Source organism: Salvelinus alpinus, chromosome 19 (genome assembly GCF_045679555.1).
Source record: "Salvelinus alpinus chromosome 19, SLU_Salpinus.1, whole genome shotgun sequence".
Classification (NCBI taxonomy): Eukaryota; Metazoa; Chordata; class Actinopteri; order Salmoniformes; family Salmonidae; genus Salvelinus; species Salvelinus alpinus.
This window is the reverse complement of record NC_092104.1, coordinates 30,155,853-30,177,478: the sequence shown is the minus strand read 5'-3', so window position 1 is coordinate 30,177,478 and position 21,626 is coordinate 30,155,853. Positions and strand designations below refer to the sequence as shown.

The following is a 21,626-nucleotide window of genomic DNA, read 5'->3' as shown; positions in this document are numbered from 1 at the left end:
GACTTTTATTTTGAAATTCCTTCATCTTTGGTCACATGAACTACATTGATATAGATGGCTGACAGGGGCACACAGATGTCAGTAACAACAGAGAAGATGTTTATGTTTTTATGTGTTTTTTATTTATCATGGACGTCTGTTCGGGCCGAGATTCATTCTGCAGTTCTCGATAAACAAACTGGCCAGCTGTCCTTGGAGGCGGGGTTCCGAGACGACTTTGTAGCCTCGGCGAACTTTACCGACGACATCAAGAACTCGGGGTAAATTCAGTCATCTGATGTAGCTGTATCTCTGGGCTAGGGCATTACCGAGTTCCTCGGCTAACGCGCACCAACTCCCTGGACCAGAGCTAATCTAGGTTCATAGACGATGTAGGAATAAAAATATGCGTTTGGGTAAACAGCGAGTTACCACAACCATTTTAGCAGAATATGACTTCTGAATAAGTCAAGACAATAACTTTGGATTGATAATTGGGCTATGGCAGGCTATGTTGTCCCCATGTTACGGAATAAAGAGATTTGAAATCAAATTTAACCAATTACTGTTCCAAATTCCAATATGAACAGAACAATTTTAAAACCACAAGGGCCTCATTTATAAACGGTGCCTAAATTTCACACGAGATTTAAGTGCACCATTTCTGAAAAGACTGCGCATGTACAGAAATACTGAGATGTATTAATTTGGCGCACGCCATACATACGCATCAGACCTGTCATAAAAATATATGCATACGTGAACGAGGATTAACGCTGCCTGAAAAACGCCCTACATTCACTTGTAATGCTTACAATAACACCCTTTATTTGCGGTATAGTTTGGTACGATTCATGCCAAGACGAGTTGTTCGATATTTACTTATCAATATATTGTAGCGACCCGCACAGACAGCTGTGTGTTATGTGTTAGGCTAGGAGGTGGTTGTGTTGTACTGACCAGTGCCCAGTGTTCGCGGGGTCCGACATGTCAATCAACCTGCTATCTGCCAATCACGGGAATGCCTGGAATGTTCTGATGCCGGGCATCCTGGCGGTTGGCGGAGTGGCGTGGAGGGGGTTGGGCAGGGGGATGGAGCATTGGAGGTTAAGACCCGGTTTGGCCTTTGTTCTCTCTCTTTTTACGTCTGGGCTTCACAAGAGAAGGTCACGATTGGCTTGTGGGTTATCTGTCATTTATTTGGCGTGGGCTACGGCCAAACAGTAGCCTGTGTAAAGTTGGTTTAATAAACCGTCGATTCGCAAACTCAATCCTATGTCTGGACAATTGTTCATTTATGATCTAGTCAGGTCATTACAATATTATTGGGTTTCTATGTCCTGCCTTGGAGCCTGGACTCAGACTAGACGTAACATAGTAAATGTAAATCCGGTACACTGAAATTACTATATGTTACATTTGGTGTGGTTCCATAAATCAGATGGTTACTTAAGGCAAAAACGAAAGTAGGGTGGATGAGTGGGCGTATAACGTGAACGTCTAGCTACCAAAAGGTTGCGAGTTACTACTTTTTACCTACTTTGCAACTACTTAGCATGTTAGCTAACTCTTCCCCTAACCGTAACACTTTTCGCTAACCCTTCTGGCAAGAAGGCCTATGCTCCAGTTTTTGGGAAATTCGCTCAGCAATCCAGTCAAATTGGCCACGCTCCACTCCGCTCACATACTCTGGTTGGCAGGATGTTTAATCTTGAGCAGTAATTTATGCTGTATCTGGAAAAGGACTGTCAATTTCTGAAATAAAAAACATGGCAAGTTGTTGTGGACCTGTCAGCATAACGTTTTTTGCATCGACTTTTCCCCCAACCTAAATGTGATGGACTGCAAGGGAATTCTGAAACGTAGAGCAGGCTACAAAAAAATATGCAGTAAAAGTAGCTTACTAAGGCCTACTTCAATGTAAAAATGTGACTGTATACCGGTATTATAAACCACACTGCCTATGACAGTCCAAAACAACCATTCAGAGTTGAACTCCTCACCCAAACAAATTTGATCATGATGTATTTACTAAGTGTTTTCTCCCTCAGCTGGACATATCTGGAAGTGACCACTAGCGGACACTATAATGATAGCATCCAGGCGTATGCTGCCGGGGCCGTTGAGGCTGCAGTTACCTCCCAGGTAAGGTAGAGGCCGTCTGCCCCAACCCCTAACCTAAAACCATATCCGGCTGGGGCAGTGGATTCAATCTATAGCTGATTGTGTGTGTGTGTTTGTCTCAGCTGATCTATAAGCACTGGATGAACACTCTTATGGGGTACTGCGGTCCGTTTACCTTCGAGTCGGGATTCTGCCAGAGACTGAAGGATTACATCACTTCCAACCTGCAGTGGGTCAGACAGCAGATAGAGGAGCATCCACACTGTCCCTACTGGCACCAGGTACTGTCTGGGTCTGGGTCAGCCAGCGTGCTAAATTATGAAGTGTCTGCTCCTTTTCTCTATGTGTCAAAACAGTAAATAATTATTGCTAGAGTGTCTCATTCAGTACACATTTGGGATCTAAGAAGAACATCTTAGTAGAGAATATTTTTCATTTAGACTTTCTCTCTCAGGTGCGGTTGGCGTTGCTGCAGCTGAAAGGTCTGGAGGACGGCTACAATGATATGCTGTCATTTCCCAGAGGCCCTTTCACTCTCAACCCCTTCGGCTTCCTGTAAGTGTGGTCTGTGATCTCTGTGATTGGTGGGTTTGAGTTCACCCCATTAGTGACAGTCTCTGTAAGCGCCCTTGATTTAACGTGGAGTACCCATCTCCGGAGCAATGTAAATGGTGAGCTAAATGAAGTGTGGCCAACCATGCCTTGCATCACAGCTCTGACAACCCTCAATTTTTATGTGGCTATTCAGACTTTTCCAGATGGGAGGAGACCTAGAGGATCTTGAGGGGGCCCTAAACAAATCCAGCCATTCACGGACTCTGGGCTCCGGCTCCTGCTCCGCCCTCATCAAGCTGTTGCCTGGCAACAAGGATCTACTGGTGTCTCATGATACCTGGAACATCTACCAGGCCATGCTGCGCATCCTAAAGAAGTACCAGTTTGCCTACCGTGTCTCTCCTACAGGTAACCCTAACCCCTAAACCTCTCATAAGGATAACTTAACTCTGCCTACAGCGTCCCCCCTTTCCCCCTAACATATACACTCTTCATGAAACACTCGTTGAAACTCTGCATGTGAACACTGGGAAAGTCCAAACATGAGTTATGTGGTTCAGAGTTCTATATTTTGAGTTTGATTTCTGTGTTCTATTGTTCTCAGACAGTGATATGATCCCTGGTGGAACCCAGGCGTTCTCTTCCTACCCAGGCTCCATCTTCTCTGGAGATGACTTCTACATCCTTAGCACTGGGCTGGTGAGAGCTGTGTGTAATATGTGTGGACATAGCATATACAGTGTGTGTAGTCTTTTTATTTTAAAGATGTCCCTCAGGTTACTCTGGAGACCACCATCGGCAACAGTAACCCCGCCCTCTGGAAGTTTGTTCAACCAACCGGAGCAGTGATGGAGTGGCTGAGGAACATCGTAGCCAATCGGCTGGCTACAACTGGCAAGGCGTGGGCAGAGATTTTCAGCAAACATAACAGCGGAACGTAAGTCTCTGTGGTCCCTCTGGTTGACATTTTCCCATTCTTCCTGTAGATGTCCACCATGTTGGTTATCTCTCCGGTTCGGTCAGGCTGGAGCTCTGTAAACCAACTCTTGTACAGGCTTTTGAACTATCCATTTAAAGGAAGCTAGGAGAGGAAGAGTGAAGGGAACTATCATTTTAAGGAATGAAGGGAAGTGAAACTATAATAGAGTTGATAAAACATCACATTAAATATCATAAGTGGGGGGAGGACAGAGTTAAGTCAGCTGATAAAGTAGTGTCTCTAAAGTGCTGAGTCGTCTTTTATGACACACACACACACACACACACACACACACACACACACACACACACACACACACACACACACACTTCAGGCAGGCATGGGAAAGCAGGGCTGGGACTTATCAGTAATGCCCACTCAGGCCAAAGTCCCCTGAGATCAAAGGTGACGCACTCATGTTGTTTTGTATGGTTACATTTATCTGTCATCTGTCTTCTGCGGCTTATTTGTTTATTTCTCTAGCCTATCTCTATCAGTGGAAGCTAGTGGGAGGAGCTATAGACTTTGTAATGGCTGGAATAAAATGGAGTCCAACATGTGGTTTCCATATGTTTGATACTGTTCCATTTATTCCATTCCCGGCATTACAATGAACCCGTCCTCCTATAGCTCCTCGCACCAGCCTTCTCTGATCTCTAGAATATCTACACAGTGTCGTATCAGCCTCAGTTACTAAGCACAGTGGAACCTGAGACTGACTAGTGTATCATCGTCATTAATTACTCAGCCTCTAAACAGACCCACATACCACGTAGAGTGTCTACCTTTAAAGTTAATGTATTCCCTCGCTTGTATGTATAATATGTACAGTATATCACAAAAGTGAGTACACCCCTCACATTTTTGTAAATATTTGAGTATATCTTTTCATGTGACAACACTGAAGAAATGACACTTTGCTAAAATGTAAAGTAGTGAGTGTACAGCTTGTATAACAGTGTAAATTTGCTGTCCCCTCAAAATAACTCAACACACAGCCATTAATGTCTAAACCGCTGGCAACAAAAGTGAGTACACCCCTAAGTGCAAGTAGATACACTATGCTAGGTAAAGCGTCGCCTTATCTCAGTTCACTGGTCACGATGGCAACACCCACCCGTAGCACGCGCTCCAGCAGGTGTATCTCACTGATCATCCCTAAAGCCAAAACCTAATTTGGCCGCCTTTCCTTCCAGTTCTCTGCTGCCTGCGACTGGAACGAATTGTAAAAATCTCTGAAGTTGGAGACTTTTATCTCCCTCAACAACTTTAAACATCTGCTATCTGAGCAGCTAACGGATCGCTGCAGCTGTACATAGTCCATCGGTATATAGCCCACCCAATTTACCTACCTCATCCCCATACTGTTTTTATTTATTTACTTTTCTGCTCTTTTGCACACCAGTATCTCTATTTGCACATGATCATCTGATGATTTATCACCCCAGTGTTAATCTGCTAAATTGTAATTATTCGCTCCTATGGCCTATTTATTGCCTACCTCCTCATGCCTTTTGCACACATTGTATATAGATTCTCTTTTTTTTTCTTTTTTCCCCCTACTATGTTATTGACTTGTTTATTGTTTACTCCATGTGTAACTCTGTGTTGTCTGTTCACACTGCTATGCTTTATCTTGGCCAGGTTGCAGTTGCAAATGAGAACTTGTTCTCAACTAGCCTACCTGGTTAAATAAAGGTAAAATAAAAAAATAAAAAGTGAAAATGTCCAAATTGGGCCCAAAGTGTCAATATTTTGTGTGGCCACCATCATTTTCTAGCACTGCCTTAACCCTCTTGGGCATGGAGTTCACCAGAGCTTCACAGGTTGCCACTGGAGTCCTCTTCCACTCCTCCATGACGACATCACGGAGCTGGTGGATGTTAGAGACCTTGCACTCCTCCACCTTCCGTTTGAGGATGCCCCACAGATGCTCAATAGGGTTTAGGTCTGGAGACATGCTTGGCCAGTCCATCACCTTTACCCTCAGCTTCTTTAGCAAGGCAGTGGTCGTCTTGGAGGTGTGTTTGGGGTCGTTATCATGTTGGAATACTGCCCTGCGGCCCAGTCTCTGAAGGGAGGGGATCATGCTCTGCTTCAGTATGTCACAGTACATGTTGGCATTCATGGTTCCCTCAATGAACTGTAGCTCCCCAGTGCCGGCAGCACTCATGCAGCCCCAGACCATGACACTCCCACCACCATGCTTGACTGTAGGCAAGACACACTTGTCTTTGTACTCCTCACCTGGTTGCCGCCACACACGCTTGACACCATCTGAACCAAATAAGTTTATCTTGGTCTCATCAGACCACAGGACATGGTTCCAGTAATCCATGTCCTTAGTCTGCTTGTCTTCAGCAAACTGTTTGCGGGCTTTCTTGTGCATCATCTTTAGAAGAGGCTTCCTTCTGGGACGACAGCCATGCAGACCAATTTGATGCCGTGTACGGCGTATGGTCTGAGCACTGACAGGCTGACCCCCCACCCCTTCAACCTCTGCAGCAATGCTGGCAGCACTCATACGTCTATTTCCCAAAGACAACCTCTGGATATGACGCTGAGCACGTGCACTCAACTTCTTTGGTCGACCATGGCGAGGCCTGTTCTGAGTGGAACCTGTCCAGTTAAACCGCTGTATGGTCTTGGCCACCGTGCTGCAGCTCAGTTTCAAGGTCTTGGCAATCTTCTTATAGCCCAGGCCATCTTTATGTAGAGCAACAATTCTTTTTTTCAGATCCTCAGAGTTCTTTGCCATGAGGTGCCATGTTGAACTTCCAGTGACCAGTCAGTATGAGGGAGTGTGAGAGCGATGACACCAAATTTAACACACCTGCTCCCCATTCACACCTGAGACCTTGTAACACTAACGAGTCACATGACACCGGGGAGGGAAAATGGCTAATTGGGCCCAATTTGGACATTTTCACTTAGGGGTGTACTTACTTTTGTTGCCAGCGGTTTAGACATTAATGGCTGTGTGTTGAGTTATTTTGAGGGGACAGCAAATTTACACTGTTATACAAGCTGTACACTCACTACTTTAGATTGTAGCAAAGTGTCATTTCTTCAGTGTTGTCACATGAAAAGATATACTCAAATATTTACAAAAATGTGAGGGGTGTACTCACTTTTGAGATATACTGTGTGTGTGTGTGTGTGTGTGTGTGTGTGTGTGTGTGTGTTAGGTATAATAACCAGTGGATGATAGTGGACTACAGGCATTTCACTCCAGGGATGACAGAGACTAAGGAGCAGCTGTTTACTGTACTGGAGCAGATCCCGTAAGACAGGCAACACACACACACAACAACCTCTCAACACATACACATTTTGAGAAATGGGCTGGTTATTTATCAGTAACAATAATAGGTGTGTGTGGTTCTGTTCTGTAGTGGGCTAGTTGTTCACTCTGATAAAACCCAGGAATTGCTGCAGAAAGGCTACTGGTCTAGTTACAACATCCCGTAAGTACCGATAACATTTATAACTACCACACACTAGTAATGACTATATTATTAATAAAAAGAGCAGTTGACTGTGTCGGTCTTGCAGGTGTTGGAGATGGTGGTTATAATTTGTTCAGCTTTAACGTGTAAATGTGTGACGCACACTCTCGCTTTGTGTTTGTGTAGGTACTATGAGGAGGTGTTTAATGCCAGCGGCTGTAGAGAACTGGTAGAGCAGTTTGGTCCATGGTTTTCTCTGGACATGAATCCTCGAGCCCAGATCTTCAGAAGGAACCAATCACACGTCACAGACATGGACTCCATGGTCCGCCTCATGAGGTACACGCCTCCATTCAGAGGCCTCAATCCAAATGTGTCACAGGAGGGAGATGGACAGACCTGCTTTTATACACGGTCATTTCCATGTAACAGGACCCATGAGCACCAATGTGAAGTTTATAGGAGCATGTCAAAAGTGATTTTTTAAATGTTTAATTAAGGCATACATTTGGAATAAGCAAAGGCTTTGATAAGTGGTCAAACAGATGGACAATGGGTCCAAATCAAAGTTTATTTGTCATATGCGCTGAATACAACAGGTGTAGGTAGACCTTACAGTGAAATGCTTACTTACAAGCTCTAACCAATAGTGCAAAAAGGTATTAGGTGAACAATAGGTAGGTAAAGAAATAAAACAACAGTAAAAAGACAGTAGCGAGGCTATAAAAGTAGCGAGGCTACATACAGACACCGGTTAGTCAGGCTGATTGAGGTAGTATGTACATGTAGATACGGTTAAAGTGACTATGCATATATGATGAACAGAGAGTAGCAGTAGCGTAAAAGAAGGGGTGGTGGGTGGGACACAATGCAGATAGCCCGGTTAGCCAATGTGCGGGAACACTGGTTGGTCGGCCCAATTGAGGTAGTATGTACATGAATGTATAGTTAAAGTGACTATGCATATATGATAAACAGAGAGTAGCAGCAGCGTAAAAAAGGGGTTGGGAGGGGCATACAATTCAAATAGTTCGGGTAGCCATTAGATTACCTGTTCAGGAGTCTTATGGCTTGGGGGTAAAAACTGTTGAGAAGCCTTTTTGTCCTAGACTTGGCACTCTGGTACCACTTGCCATGCGGTAGTAGAGAGAACAGTCTATGACTGGGGTGGCTGGGGTCTTTGACAATTTTTAGGGCCTTCCTCTGACACCGCCTGGTGTAGAGGTCCTGAATGGCAGGCAGCTTAGCCCCAGTGATGTACTGGGCCGTACGCACTACCCTCTGTAGTGCCTTGCGATCAGAGGCCGAGCAATTGCAGTACTAGGCAGTGATGCAACCAGTCAGGATGCTCTCGATGTTGCAGCTGTAGAACCTTTTGAGGATCTCAGGACCCATACCAAATCCTTTTAGTCTCCTGAGGGGGAATAGGTTTTGTCGTGCCCTCTTCACGACTGTGTTGGTGTGTTTGGACAATGACAGTTTGTTGTCCAGTGGCGGAACTAGAGTTTTATACATGGGGTGGCCAAGGCTACTTCAGGGGGTCCATAGACCATGACAGAAAATTAGTGTGTAACCCTAACCTGGCATCTGAGGAGCATGAATGAATCCTATGATTGCTGATTAGAGGTAAAGTGATAATTCACTTAACCCAGAGTTCTTCAATGTGGCAGATAGTCTGGTCCAAAAGGGTTACTTACTGGAATTCTTTAACATACTATGAGTGTCACTACCTCGGAACTGCAGCTCAATTTCTTTCTCTCTCTCTCTCACACACACACTGTACTCGTATACTGGAGAGACTTGGGTCACTCTGTTTTCGTGTGTATATGTACACACACACACACACACACACACACACACAAACACAGTTGAAGTCGGAAGTACATACACTTAGGTTGGAGTCATTAAAACATTAACTTGTTTTTCAACCACTCCACAAATTTCTTGTTAACAAACTATAGTTTTGGCAAGTCGGTTAGGACATCTACTTTGTGCATGACACAAGTAATTTTTCCAACAATTGTTTACAGACAGATTATTTCACTTACAGTTCACTGAATCACAATTCCAGTGGGTCAGAAGTTTACATACACTAAGTTGACTGTGCCTTTTAAACAGCTTGGAAAATTCCAGAAAATGATGTCATGGCTTCAGAAGCTTCTGATAGGCTAATTGACATAATTTGAGTCAATTGGAGGTGTACCTGTGTGTGGATGTATTTCAAGGCCTACCTTCAAACTCAGAGCCTCTTTGCTTGATATCATGGGAAAATCAAAAGAAATCAGCCAAGACCTCAGAAAAAAATTGTAGACCTCCACAAGTCTGGTTCATCCTTGTGAGCAATTTCCAAACACCTCAAGGTACCACTTTCATCTGTACAAACAATAGTACGAAAGTATAAACACCATGGGACCACGCAGCCGTCATACCGCTCAGGAAGAAGATGCCTTCTGTCTCCTAGATATGGATGTACTTTGGTGCGAAAAGTGCAAATCAATCCCAGAACAACAGCAAAGGACCTTGTGAAGATGCTGGAGGAAACAGGTACAGAAGTATCTATATCCACAGTACAACGAGTCCTATATCGACATAACCTGAAAGGCCACTCAGCAAGGAAGAAGCCACTGCTCCACAACCGCCATAAAAAAGCCAGACTACGGTTTGCAACTGCACATGGTGACAAAGATCGTACTTTTTGGAGAAATGTCCTCTGGTCTGATGAAACAAAAATAGAACTGTTTGGCCATAATGACCATTATGTTAGGATGAAAAGGGGGGAGGCTTGCAAGCCGAAGAACACCATCCCAACCGTGAAGCACGGGGGTGGCAGCATCATGTTGTGGGGGTGCTTTGCTGCAGGAGGGACTGGTGCACTTCACAAAATAGATGGCATCATGGGGAATTGAAAATTATGTGGATATCTCCTATCAAGAAGCCACTTGGTTTGGTGAACCTCATGTTTGAGGTCCTCTAAATCTGACTCAAAGGTCTGAGCAAAAGCAAACAGGCTCCTCATTCAAGAATGTTGTGCTCTTTGGGTTGAGAGACTGGACCCCTTGCATTCTCGCAAATCATCTTTGAAAAACGATTCTGCAGCTCAGCTGTGAGACTGTCAAGCACCTGATAAAAGATAGGTCTTTGGAAGCTCTCACCATCACTGGTCACTATTTTTCTCCTACAGTGCTCATCATCAATGAGTTGTGAAATCTTAAGCTTGTTTTAGGCTGTTTGTACACTTATTTTGCAGTGCTCTGCAATCTCTTCAACTTCTTTCCATAGTTCTCCAAAGTAACCCTCACTTCTGTAGTCCTGTAATGTGTCTGTAAGGGAGCCTACTAGATGCACAGCCCTTGATAGGTCAAGAGAGCTTGATTGGAGCATGTCAGAAAGACATTTGGCATCACCAACCACATTACAAAAGGTAACCAAAAGCCCTATGAAATGTAAATCTATCTGAGAAAGAAGGCCCCCTGCCTCTACTGAACTATCACCACTATTATCAAGTGTGATACCCTGTAGCACTCTCAGAACTGCTGGAATCCTGTCCCTCAGATTACAGCATGCCATGTAACTGCAAGTCCACCTTACATCCCTAAGTCTCTGTAGTTCCCTGGGCTGCTGCGGATACAGCTCTTTCTGAACTGCAAGCCACTTGAGATGAACGTACGAGCCATAGACCCCTCCTGCTTCTGCAGGAGAGCAAGAAAATGAACTGCCTCAGGCACTGATTTTACAGCATTGACAAGAACCAAATTCAAACAATGTGCATTACAGTGCACATAAAATGCAAATCTTGCACTGTTTTTAATCCGTGCAGACACACCAGAATGCTTTCCGCTCATGATGGATGCACCGTCATAGCCTTTCCCCACAAGATCATTTCTGTAGTCCAGACCATGTTTTTCAAGGCAATCAATGATAATTTTTGTGAGACCTGCTGCATCTAAGCTTTTAGCTGACTGAAAGTGTAAAAAGCTTTCGTGGATGGCCCCGTTGTAATAATACATCACAACGAAATACATTTTTAATTTTTGGTTTCATCTGCAATTACACTAAAAACTTCACTTTCTTTTACTTCTCTTATTATTTCACTTTGTACCATCTCAGCTCAGCCCTCAAGAACTTCCTTCTGGATTTAATGGTTTGTGTACTTAGCATTGCCACATGCATTCATCCTTTTCTCTATGAGAGGGTCATGCTTTGCTATTTCTTCTAAGATTGTCAAAAAATTACCCTTGTTGTGAGAGTCATCAGACTCTCTGTCCTCTGCGCTATATTTTGAGTGGCAGTTAATAGGAGCATATCTGCAATTGTTTTAATGTAAGTACTGATGTTGAAAGCCCTTTTCCTAGTACCATGTTGAGTTCTGTGAAATGTTTTCAAACACGGCTATACAGGACCCTCTTCTCTGGATCTTGAAATATTCTGAAATACATATTCTGAAATATAAATTAAATAATGTGTCATATCTCTATGGAAATGTATAATTAAGGGATCCACAAGATTAGATACTAACAGCTGCTAACTAAAATGTGTAGTTTAAAGTATAGGCCTGGCCTACCCTTGGGTCCTTTTGGAACAGCATATCTGGTGCTTGATGCAGTAGGGAGGGTCTCGATGACATCTCCTGGCAGCTCTGGCCCACTGTCTTGCTCAGAGCCAGAGGTCTCTGTGTCATCCCTTGATACATATATTACATTAAAATAACACAAGAACCATTAGCGTATAATCACAATAAAAATGCCACAGCCATAAAAATAAGAACACCCATGAATCAACAACCAACATTTTAAAGTGAGGCTTCATCTGACAAAATCATATATTACAAGCTGAAGCTAAACTTAAATTCTGAACTGACCTGGTGGTGGTAGACTGGGTCCTTGGGGGAAATCTGACCACTCTGAGTAGCCTCGGGTAGGGAGCTGCTCTGGGGTCCGGTGGTGATGCAAAGGGCTGGGGTCTGTTTGCACCTGATCTGCCTGTTGGTGCTTCTTTATCTCCCTTTCTTTTCATGTTTAATTGACCCTATGCAAAAATTAGACCGTCTGGTTACATCTAAGCATCCAATTACCCACATTTTAGTCCAATCTTAATTACAAATCCCCATTATCATAACTGTACCTTAAAATCAACTAAAGTTATTAGTTAGATCATGGCTAGCCCTACGCTGCAGTAAGTAACTTAGCTAGCTATAATTTCTGACACCTTTACGATAGCAAACAGGCTATCTGCAAATTGTGGTAATCTTTTGAGTAACGTTAACAGATTGATAATGACAATTGTTCGTTTTGAGTTCAAGTACAAAAATCTGAGTTAATGGATTTCAAATTGCTGAATGGTAACTTGCTGAACACTGACAGCTGTAGCCTACTAGTTACCCCACATTAGCTAAACATTCGTATACTGTAACTTATGACACTACACTGTATATGCGTGTATTACCAGCACAGATGTAAACATAATGTTGGGAACCAATCTCTCTTATCTGATTAACTGTCTGTTCAATCAATCAAATTGATGTATAAAGCTCTTTTTACGTCTGACGATGTCACAAAGTGCTATACAGAAACCGAGCCTAAAACCCCAAACAGCAAGCAATGCAGATGTAGAAGCACGGTGGCTAGGAAGAACTCCCTAGAAAGACTAGAAGTTAGGGATGAATCAGGCTATGATGGGTGGCCAGTCCTCTTCTGGCTGTGCCAGGTGGAGATTATAACCGTACATGGCCAAGATGTTCATAGATGACCAGCAGGGTCAAATAATAATAATCACAGTGGTTGTAGAGGGTGCATCAGGAGTAAATGTCAGTTGGCTTTTCATAGCCGATCATTCAGAGTATTTACCTCTCCTGCTGTCTCTAGAGAGTTGAAAACAGCAGGTCTGGGACAGGTAGCACATCTGGTGAACAGGTCAGGGTTCCATAGCTGCAGGCAGAACAGTTGAAACTGGAGCAGCAGCACGGCCAGGTGTACTGGGAACAGAAATGAGTCATCAGGCCAGGTAGTCCTGAGGCATGGTCCTAGGGCTCAGGTCCTCCGAGAGAGAATTAGAGAGAGCATACTTAAATTCACACAGGACACCGGATAAGACTAGAGAAATACTCCAGATATAACAGATTAACCCTAGCCCCCCGACACATAAACTACTGCAGCATAAATACTGGAGGCTGAGACAGGAGGGGTCGGGAGACACTGTGGCCCTGTCCGACGATACCCCCGGACAGGACCAAACAGGCAGAATATGTCCATTGCTCGTGTTTCCAAGCAAGTCTGGAGCTAGGGGAGTTAGAGCCCTGTCTAGTGTCGTGGTAATTTCCTGTATTACTAAATGAGGAGAGTTTACAAACGACACACAAGTCAGTTATACTTAAATTTAATCTTTAATTCATATGAGCTTCAACATAGCCCTTTGACTCTCAGATCAATTCAGTGTCTATAAATGAATTCTGAGAGTCCTTACAAAATAATTCTAGTATCTTTTATAGCCAAGATACACCCCTCTCAACTCACATGACAGACCACAGATCTCAGAAACTTCACAAAGGGCCTTTTACTTGAGAGAGGAGTATCCCATAGCCAGATAGCATTAGCTTTAAATTATCGTTCAGTTTGGTCTCTAAGACGAGGTTTTACGTCTCGTTCTTGGTACTTCATAGTACCAAAACATTACCTCATCCAATGGCATATATCAATTGTCAATTCTAGATACTGCCATCTCAAATTACACCCCCTCTTCTCCCCCTCCTGGACAAGCTCACTGGGGGGAATGACTTCTAGGTCATATACTATCTCAAGATTAGTGCAACATCAGAGGGGTAATACAATGGTTCCAGACACTGCCATACTCCTCCCCCCAATGGGAAAAGGAGGGTGACTGGCGTACAGACATTGTGGAGCCCTTCACATGGTTTAACAGATACATTCACATATGAAGACAATGTTCAATTCTGACTTCTCCCTTTCTGATATTCTGCATATTACCAGACATGTAAAAGACAAGCCTAACCTCTCCCCTCTGGGCCCCAAGTGACTTTTCCCTAGAGAAGAAAGGCAAATTAAACTGCCAACAGTATAGTCCAAAAGAAGACATTCTAATGACAAGTATCTCACATAAGCATATTATGATGTAACAATAAAACATCTTATTTATCTATGTTACCCAACTAATTCTGATTCAGCTACGACACTAGGCAGGATATAACCCCAGCCACTTTGCCAAAGCACAGCCCCCACACCACTAGAGGGATATCTTCAACCACAAACTCACAACCCTGAGACAAGGGTAAGTATACATGGAGCCAAAGGTGTAACGTTAACTTACACAGCGACTCAACTTTCGTAAAAATTGTTCAGGAAACCTAAACTCAATTCTGAACCTTAAAACTTACTTCAAATATGATGCTTTCGCCAATCGCAAAAAGAGCTTGTGGAGCTGTGGAAATATTCTCTCTTCTTCTGTCTGTTATTCTTATTCTTCTGTATCTCACAACCAACGTTAATATTCTCTCTTCCCTGTCCTCGATTTGAAAACGTCAAAATAAATGCTTCTTTCAATGAGGTGAAATGAGATGTCAATCAGCATCAAACTGTCACTAGCAAATTCAATTTTGGTAGATGTGTGTTGTTCTGTACATTGATGTCCAAACTTGTGAAATGTAGACGTCTATGATTGGTTCGTTCAGATTTAGTCTGGACCAACTGAATTTTGTCTTGTTTGGGGCAGAGCTCATTAAAATAATAGCCACTGTGTAGAATAATACCCAAATATGCAAACAAGGATATTGCATATTTATACCTTTTTGTACCTATTTAGAAAGCATCACCATGAAGATAATTACATTCATAGTTATGCATTTCTTTGTAGTACACATCAGGAACCCATGATTCCGTTACTGCAATTCCGTTACCGGGTGTAAATCCACTTCACTTACTGTAGTTCAATATCCAAGAGATTTTTTCAATGTGTCATGTCATAGCTGACACCCCATTCGTTCTGCAGACATTGTTGAATCTTAATTCAGAGCAGGTATTTAAGAGTTTTTGGAAAATGTGGACACACAAACTGAGGAAGATGTTACCAAACTTTGCATCTGTACAGTTCTTGCAGTAAATGTTTTGTAAAATGTTCAGTATAAATTGTTAAAAGTAGTCCTTGTGCAGAGTTGTATGTTTTTGTTTGGCATACCTTTTTTAAGTGAAAAATCGGAGTCTCAGCGCAATTCCGTTACTGTGGAATTGTCCACACCTGACCTGTATACGAGTACCCCTACTGACATTTTAGCCTATGTATAAAAATATCCCTTCCCGTTCTCTCTGTGTAGGTATAATAACTTTAAGGAGGACCCATTGTCACGGTGTGAGGGCTGCGACCCGCCTGCTAACGGGGAGAACACCATCTCGGCCCGCTCCGACCTGAACCAGGCTAACGGGACATATCCCTTTGGAGCGCTGAAGCAGAGACCACATGGTGGAACGGATATGAAGGTAAGGCTGTCCTCCCTCTACTTTTGTCTTGCTCATCCTCTCTCTCCTCCATCTATCTAAGTATGAGTTAGGTGAGCTGTAATGTCATGCCTCCTGTAATTGGCTCTGTGTGTACCTTTGCGTGTGTGTAGGTGACGTCTTATGGGCTGTGGCGTGAGTTTGCATTCTTGGCAGCGAGTGGACCCACGTGGGACCAGGTACCTGCTTTCCAGTGGAGTTCCTCTCCCTACTCAGACCTGATGCACATGGGACACCCCGACACCTGGGCTTTCACACCTATACATGTCACCTGGTCTACCTAACCCGTAACCTTTAAATTAACCCTACACGCACACATCCATCAGTGTAAGAAAATAAACTGAGGGGTGCTGGATTTCATTTGAAAAGGGGAAATGATTACAAATGTAATGCAAATGGATATACACTATAACAGTAAGCTCAGGGTTAGCATGTGTATACTGTTTACTGCACTGCTGTTTGAGATAAGGGAATGTGTTTTAACAGTTTAAAAAACAAAATCATGTTTTGCTCATACTGGCTGTCTCATATTGAATGTAATGTGAGATGGTATAACTCTGTTTGAAATGAGACTTCCACTATTGACAATATTGAGGTAGGAAATTGTACCTCTTAGACGCACAAAAAATACTTTGTTTGGGCAATAGAGAATGATTTTGTTTTCCATTTTTTAAATATATTTTCAATTTGAATCCTAAAGTATTCTACCATTTGATTCATGCTGCTAAGGCTACTGGTCAATTCATTTAATTCATATCAACGCTATTAAGACCGTAATCAGATCAAAATATGTATTACATTTCTCATTTGACAGATAAAGGCTTGAATGTGTCCAGTTTTTTTTTATTCAATGGTCAATGGTTGTCATTAAATGAGTTTTGAACTTCAGTTGTGTACTGTAGCTTATTCATAAATACAAAGCTGGCATACTGTCTTTTGTTGTCTGACACTGTTCTATCAGATGGCACAGACTTTCTGAAGCCTACTTCAGAAAAAGAGAAACATTATTTTCTCACCACTTCGATACGGGAGTGACTTTTTCGTAGCAGGTTAGAAGACTGAGGTTGTTAGGAAAAGGGTTCTAGTTAGAGTTAGCGAAAATCACTTTGTATCAAAGTGGCGTGAAAAGTGTGTCCTGAAAGCAAAACAATTCTGACTGAAAAAAAGGGGTATACGGTCATCACACCTTTTTAGATCCAATGACAATGCAGGTGGCTCTGCTTTCCATCAATCAACCGTTTATCTGAGTTCGATCTTTCCGATTCCTCTGCCTTTCAAATCAATGGTCATAAATATTCCTGCATAAACTGAGTTTGAAATGTAACTACCAGTAACTGTTACTAGTACTAGCTAGTTTTCTCATGTGAACTGCTTACTTCAGATGTAGCTAGTTTAGAGATGGATGATCATGATTTAGTTTGCAGTTGTATCAAAGCCTGCTTGCTAGCTGGTTGACTTCGGATCCGAGTTAGCTAGAGAGCTAGATAGTATGGGGCTGTATGGCTAGCTAGGTGCTGCACTTTTGATATCAAGAAAAGCACAGATACGGAAGTTGTACTTTGACTGGTAAATTCTGTTGTCTGTCTTAACCTTGACAACATGGCAAGCAATGTACGGTAGTATTGGAGAGAACAGCTCGAGGCTTGATGTTGGATTAAGGCTACGTCATCCCTGTGGACCTGTCTAAATCAGGTGGCGAATGCAATGCTCTTGTGGTTTATTTGTCTGAATCCTGTATAGCTGTCAGTTTTTATAGCAGCAATCTGTTGTGATACAGGTGTGTGATGGGTTCCTGGCAGTCTGTCTGCTCAATGCATCTTGGGCATGCAGGTCAAAACATTCCCTCTTGGTAGCAGACTGCAGACTACTGTAGATTAACAGGAAAATGGAAATGCATATTTTCTTTCAAAGGACTGGAACCACTTCCTGGCCTCATTGGCCCACCTCAAGTTCTGTGCGAGAGCCAATGGCACAGTAATGGAGATGCTTTCCTCTCCTCCATTCAGGCTGGAGGAAGTAGGTAGAACAGCATTTCCTAACTTCACCCAGAGCCCTCAAGCCATCACCCATTTTGTTCCTGTGGGTGTCGCTGGCTGTAAAGGAGAGCTCAGACATCCAATTCCTGAGCAACCTCCAATCCCTGAGCGACCTCCACCTCCATGCAATGGTATTGGCAAGTCTAACAGCTAATGTTGCACATTTCATGTTATTGTTAATTGGTTTTATATGAAACCATTCTTTATAATACATAAATGAGATGTCAAGCTGAAATAACTAGCAGCAATAAAAGTTGACAATTTCCTTAGGTAAAGAGGCTGAAATGTGACGCAGGTGTTCTCTCCATCTGTGTGGGGCAACTTGCACACTTGGCTTACTGTCAGCGCACCTACACAAATTCTACTTCCGATACTGTGAGTCATACACACATAATTAGTCTTACATACACTGACTCATTCACCTGTTGCATACAACTCTGTAGAATGCCTGGATAGCACTTCTGCCTTCTCTCCTCTGGTGTGTCTGTGCGTAGTCTACCTTCTCTAAAATGTGTATGTCTATGTATGTCCAGACTGCCACCTGTGTGCCCTGCCAATGAAGGGGACATCCTCCTGTCAGAGCGGTTGCATAGGAGAGAAGCAGCCAAAATCCCTGTGTTAGTCTACAGTAGACACCTGATCTGATCCTACACTCACCATCATGCTAACGCAGCTACACATACACACGACGGTCATGACCCCTCGCTCTCAGCCTTGCTCTCAAAGCTCCATTGACACACCCACAAGTCACAACCTACTCACCGCCGTGCATAGCGAGAGGGATAACTGGGCCCAAAATCTGTCTTCTCCAGCAACTGGTGCCTCCTGACTGCCTTCCATTTTTGAAGACATTTATTTTCATTGTTAGAGCAGCCATTTGAGCATCTGATCAATATAATGGATACTCTGTTAGTACCCAGCAGAGAAGGAAGGAAGAAAATAGGGAGGATGGTTGGGCTGAAGGACTCTTTCCGAGTCTGCTGCTTCTGTTGTTGATCAGTTTGATGGAGTGTCTCATATTAAACTGCTTGCCTGCTATTATTAATCTTAACCCTTGCCCTGTCCACAAACAGTGCCCTCTGATAGACTTTCTACACTTCTCCGACAGGTGATCTGATGGGTGATATAAATATTTCCATTTTACAACATCTTGGTACATCTAAGGTCTATTATTCCTCTCAGGCCTCTAGGCACTTCCATCGATCTGAGCCGCCTGCAGCTGTTCATCCCAGTCCAGCTCCTCTCTGCAGCCACCACAGTGGTGGATCATCTTTCCCACCACCGTCAAGAAAAGTGGAGTCACTGCCCATCTTCTGCCACAGGCTGAAAATCCATCTCGTCATGCTGCACCTTGGCTCCCGTACTGCCTTCCCTAGCTTATCACTTCTCCTACAAAGATCACTTGTGGTGGGCACTAAACCCACACAATGACAGATAAAACTTGTGTTGAATCTTGCACAGTTTATTCAGCGTGCCGCTGCTAAATGCATGTAGGTGTAACAGTATAACTTTAGTCCGTCCCCTCGCCCCGACCCGGGCGCGAACCAGGGACCCTCTGCACACATCAACAACTGACACCCACGAAGCATCGTTACCCATCGCTCCACAAAAGCCGCGGCCCTTGCAGAGCAAGGGGAACCACTACTTCAAGTCTCAGAGCAAGTGACGTCACCGACTGAAAGGCTGCTAGCGCGCACCACCGCTATCTAGCTAGCCATTTCACATCGGTTACATAGGGAAAACATTGCCTGGGGCAAGTGAACTGAGCAGTCACACAAGTTGAGCCTGCTCCGAGGTTGGCGACTTGTTATTTATTTTTTAAGTGAAAACAACCAAACTGCAATGAATTCCAGTAGACTAAAACTGATATTTATGGTTCCTCTCCATTGTTTAAGTGAAAGACAGACAATTTATGGCATTTATTGCAGTCGTGGAAGTTGAGCCTGCTCTGAGAATTGTTTAACTGATAAAAAAAACACATTACTGATCTTTTACATTCCTCCCATATGTGTAGGTGAAAGGCAGACAAAGTATGGCCCTACTGATGGTTATGTTAATCCCTGGAGGTGAACCATTCTTTTCACCCTAGCTCTTCAAATGGTAGTCACATAACAAAGAACCGTTGGAATTAAATGTTGGGAGTTGACATTTTAACAAAGAACCGTTGGAATTAAATGTTGGGAGTTGAGAATTAACATTTTCCAGTAGCCTACTTAAAATAGACATTTGTGCAAAGACACAGGTGTAATGCTCACCACAAAAAAGTAAAAATTACAAGCACACATGGTTAAACTAATTATTGTATCAAGCAAGGACACAGGCAGCCATTTCAGAATTTGCCTGAGTGACAATCAACATGGCTGTCTAGTAACGAACAACACACACACTGACAAAACACACAGCTAAAAACACTTCATTTCACCTAGGTCCTAAATGAACAAGCAAAAGGATTCAAACAAAGTAATATTATTGAAACAAGTTAAAGCCTGTTCCATTATTAGCAACATTTCAGGGAATTCTTTACTGGTGTATAAACCGTTAGCTAACAGTTGCTAGTGCAACAAACTTACCATGGGAAAAATAGAGAAAAGGCCAAACGTCCAAACGAAAGATAAACGTTTAGTTTTGGCTAAAAACAGAGTTGAAATTGAGAGCTAGCCTAGGACTATGGGCTCCCTGAATTCCTCAGCTACGTAGCATGCTTCATTATGCATATTAAAATAGTAATATTCAACAATACAACTATTATTTACCCCCTTTTTCTCCCCAATTTCGATATTGTCTTATCGCTTCAACTCCCCAACGGGCTCGGGAGGCAAAGGTTGAGTCATGCGTCCTCCGAAACATGACCCGCCAAACCGTGCTTCTTAACACCCGCCCGCTTAACCTGGAAGCCAGCCTCACCAATGTGTCGGAGGAAACACCGTTCACCTGATAACCAAGGTCAGCCTGCAGGCGCCCGGCCCGCCACAAGGAGTCGCTAAGGCGCGATGAGCCAAGTAAAGCCCCCCCCGGCCAAACTCTCCCTAACCCAGACGACGCTGGGCCAATTGTGCGGCGCCCGATGGGACTCCCGATCACGGCCGGCTGTGATATAGCCCGGGATCGAATCCGGGTCTGTAGAGACTATAGCTACTAGCACACAGCTTGGACACCCATGAATACCCCACAAGACATGCCACCAAAGGTCTCTTCACAGTCCCCGAGTCCAGAAGAGACTATGGGAGACGCACAGTACTACATAGAGCAATGACTACATGGAACTCTATTCCACATCAGGTAACAGATGCAGTAGAATCAGAATTAAAAAACAGCTAAAAATACACCTTATGGAACAGCGGGGACTGTGAAGAGACACACACAAAAGGTACAGACATAAGCTAGCACATGCACTCTACACACATGTACAATCTAATATTCTAGTATGGTTGTATTATACATTTTGTATTGTAGATATCTAGTGGTGTAATAATGTTATATTATGTACTTTTTTATATTTAGTTTTATATGTAATGTAAGTGCCTTAAATGTGTTTGGACCCTAGGAAGAGTAGCTGCTGCCAATGAGGATCCCTAATAAATACAAATATTGACGTCGGTCCTAGCTCGCTCGCTCATTAATGTCTTCATCGAAATATTGCCTCTTATCCGCTCGTCGTCCCCTTATGCCATAGTTTGTACATCTCAATTGTCAGTAGAAACCACATTTGTTTAAGCTAGTATTAGCCATATCAGCTGTTTTTTTAAGGCAGTAAATGAGGCTGAATGAACTGTTTTGCTGCTAGGCAAGGCTCTGCTAATAGCCAGGTGCAGCAGTGGTAAGGATTCACTGAAAAGAAAGCTCCGGTTTTGGGACAACTTTATATAGGCCCTAACAGTTTGTGGGCATCGTTTGTCACCGTTATGGGACAATTAATGTTTTGTTTAGTGTTGTGTAGTGGCTTTGCTGGCATTTGAATGTACTTTTTTTTTAGTTTGCCCCACCAAGAAATGCATGCTAAAAT

At 43.3% G+C, this 21,626-nt stretch overlaps 1 protein-coding gene across 1 annotated transcript; it reads left to right on the top strand.

The window, feature by feature from the left end:
* The first annotated feature begins 35 nt into the window (after window positions 1-35).
* On the top strand, window positions 36-16,475 carry LOC139545289 (putative phospholipase B-like 2). Its single transcript, XM_071352910.1, has 12 exons — window positions 36-260; window positions 2,031-2,124; window positions 2,226-2,384; window positions 2,558-2,658; window positions 2,852-3,066; window positions 3,263-3,357; window positions 3,435-3,595; window positions 6,826-6,921; window positions 7,033-7,104; window positions 7,273-7,425; window positions 15,407-15,569; window positions 15,701-16,475. Exons 1-12 carry the CDS (start codon window positions 55-57, stop codon window positions 15,869-15,871), a joined length of 1,686 nt encoding a protein of 561 aa, XP_071209011.1. The 5' UTR covers window positions 36-54; the 3' UTR covers window positions 15,872-16,475.
* The last annotated feature ends 5,151 nt before the right edge of the window (window positions 16,476-21,626 follow it).

Coding starts and splice junctions, on each gene's coding strand:
- LOC139545289 (XM_071352910.1), top strand. CDS start 55: ATGGCTGACAGGGGCACACAGATGTCAGTAACAACAGAGAAGATGTTT. Junction 7,105..7,272: donor TGGTCTAGTTACAACATCCC/GTAAGTACCGAT, acceptor GTGTTTGTGTAG/GTACTATGAGGAGGTGTTTA. Junction 7,426..15,406: donor TCCATGGTCCGCCTCATGAG/GTACACGCCTCC, acceptor CTCTCTGTGTAG/GTATAATAACTTTAAGGAGG.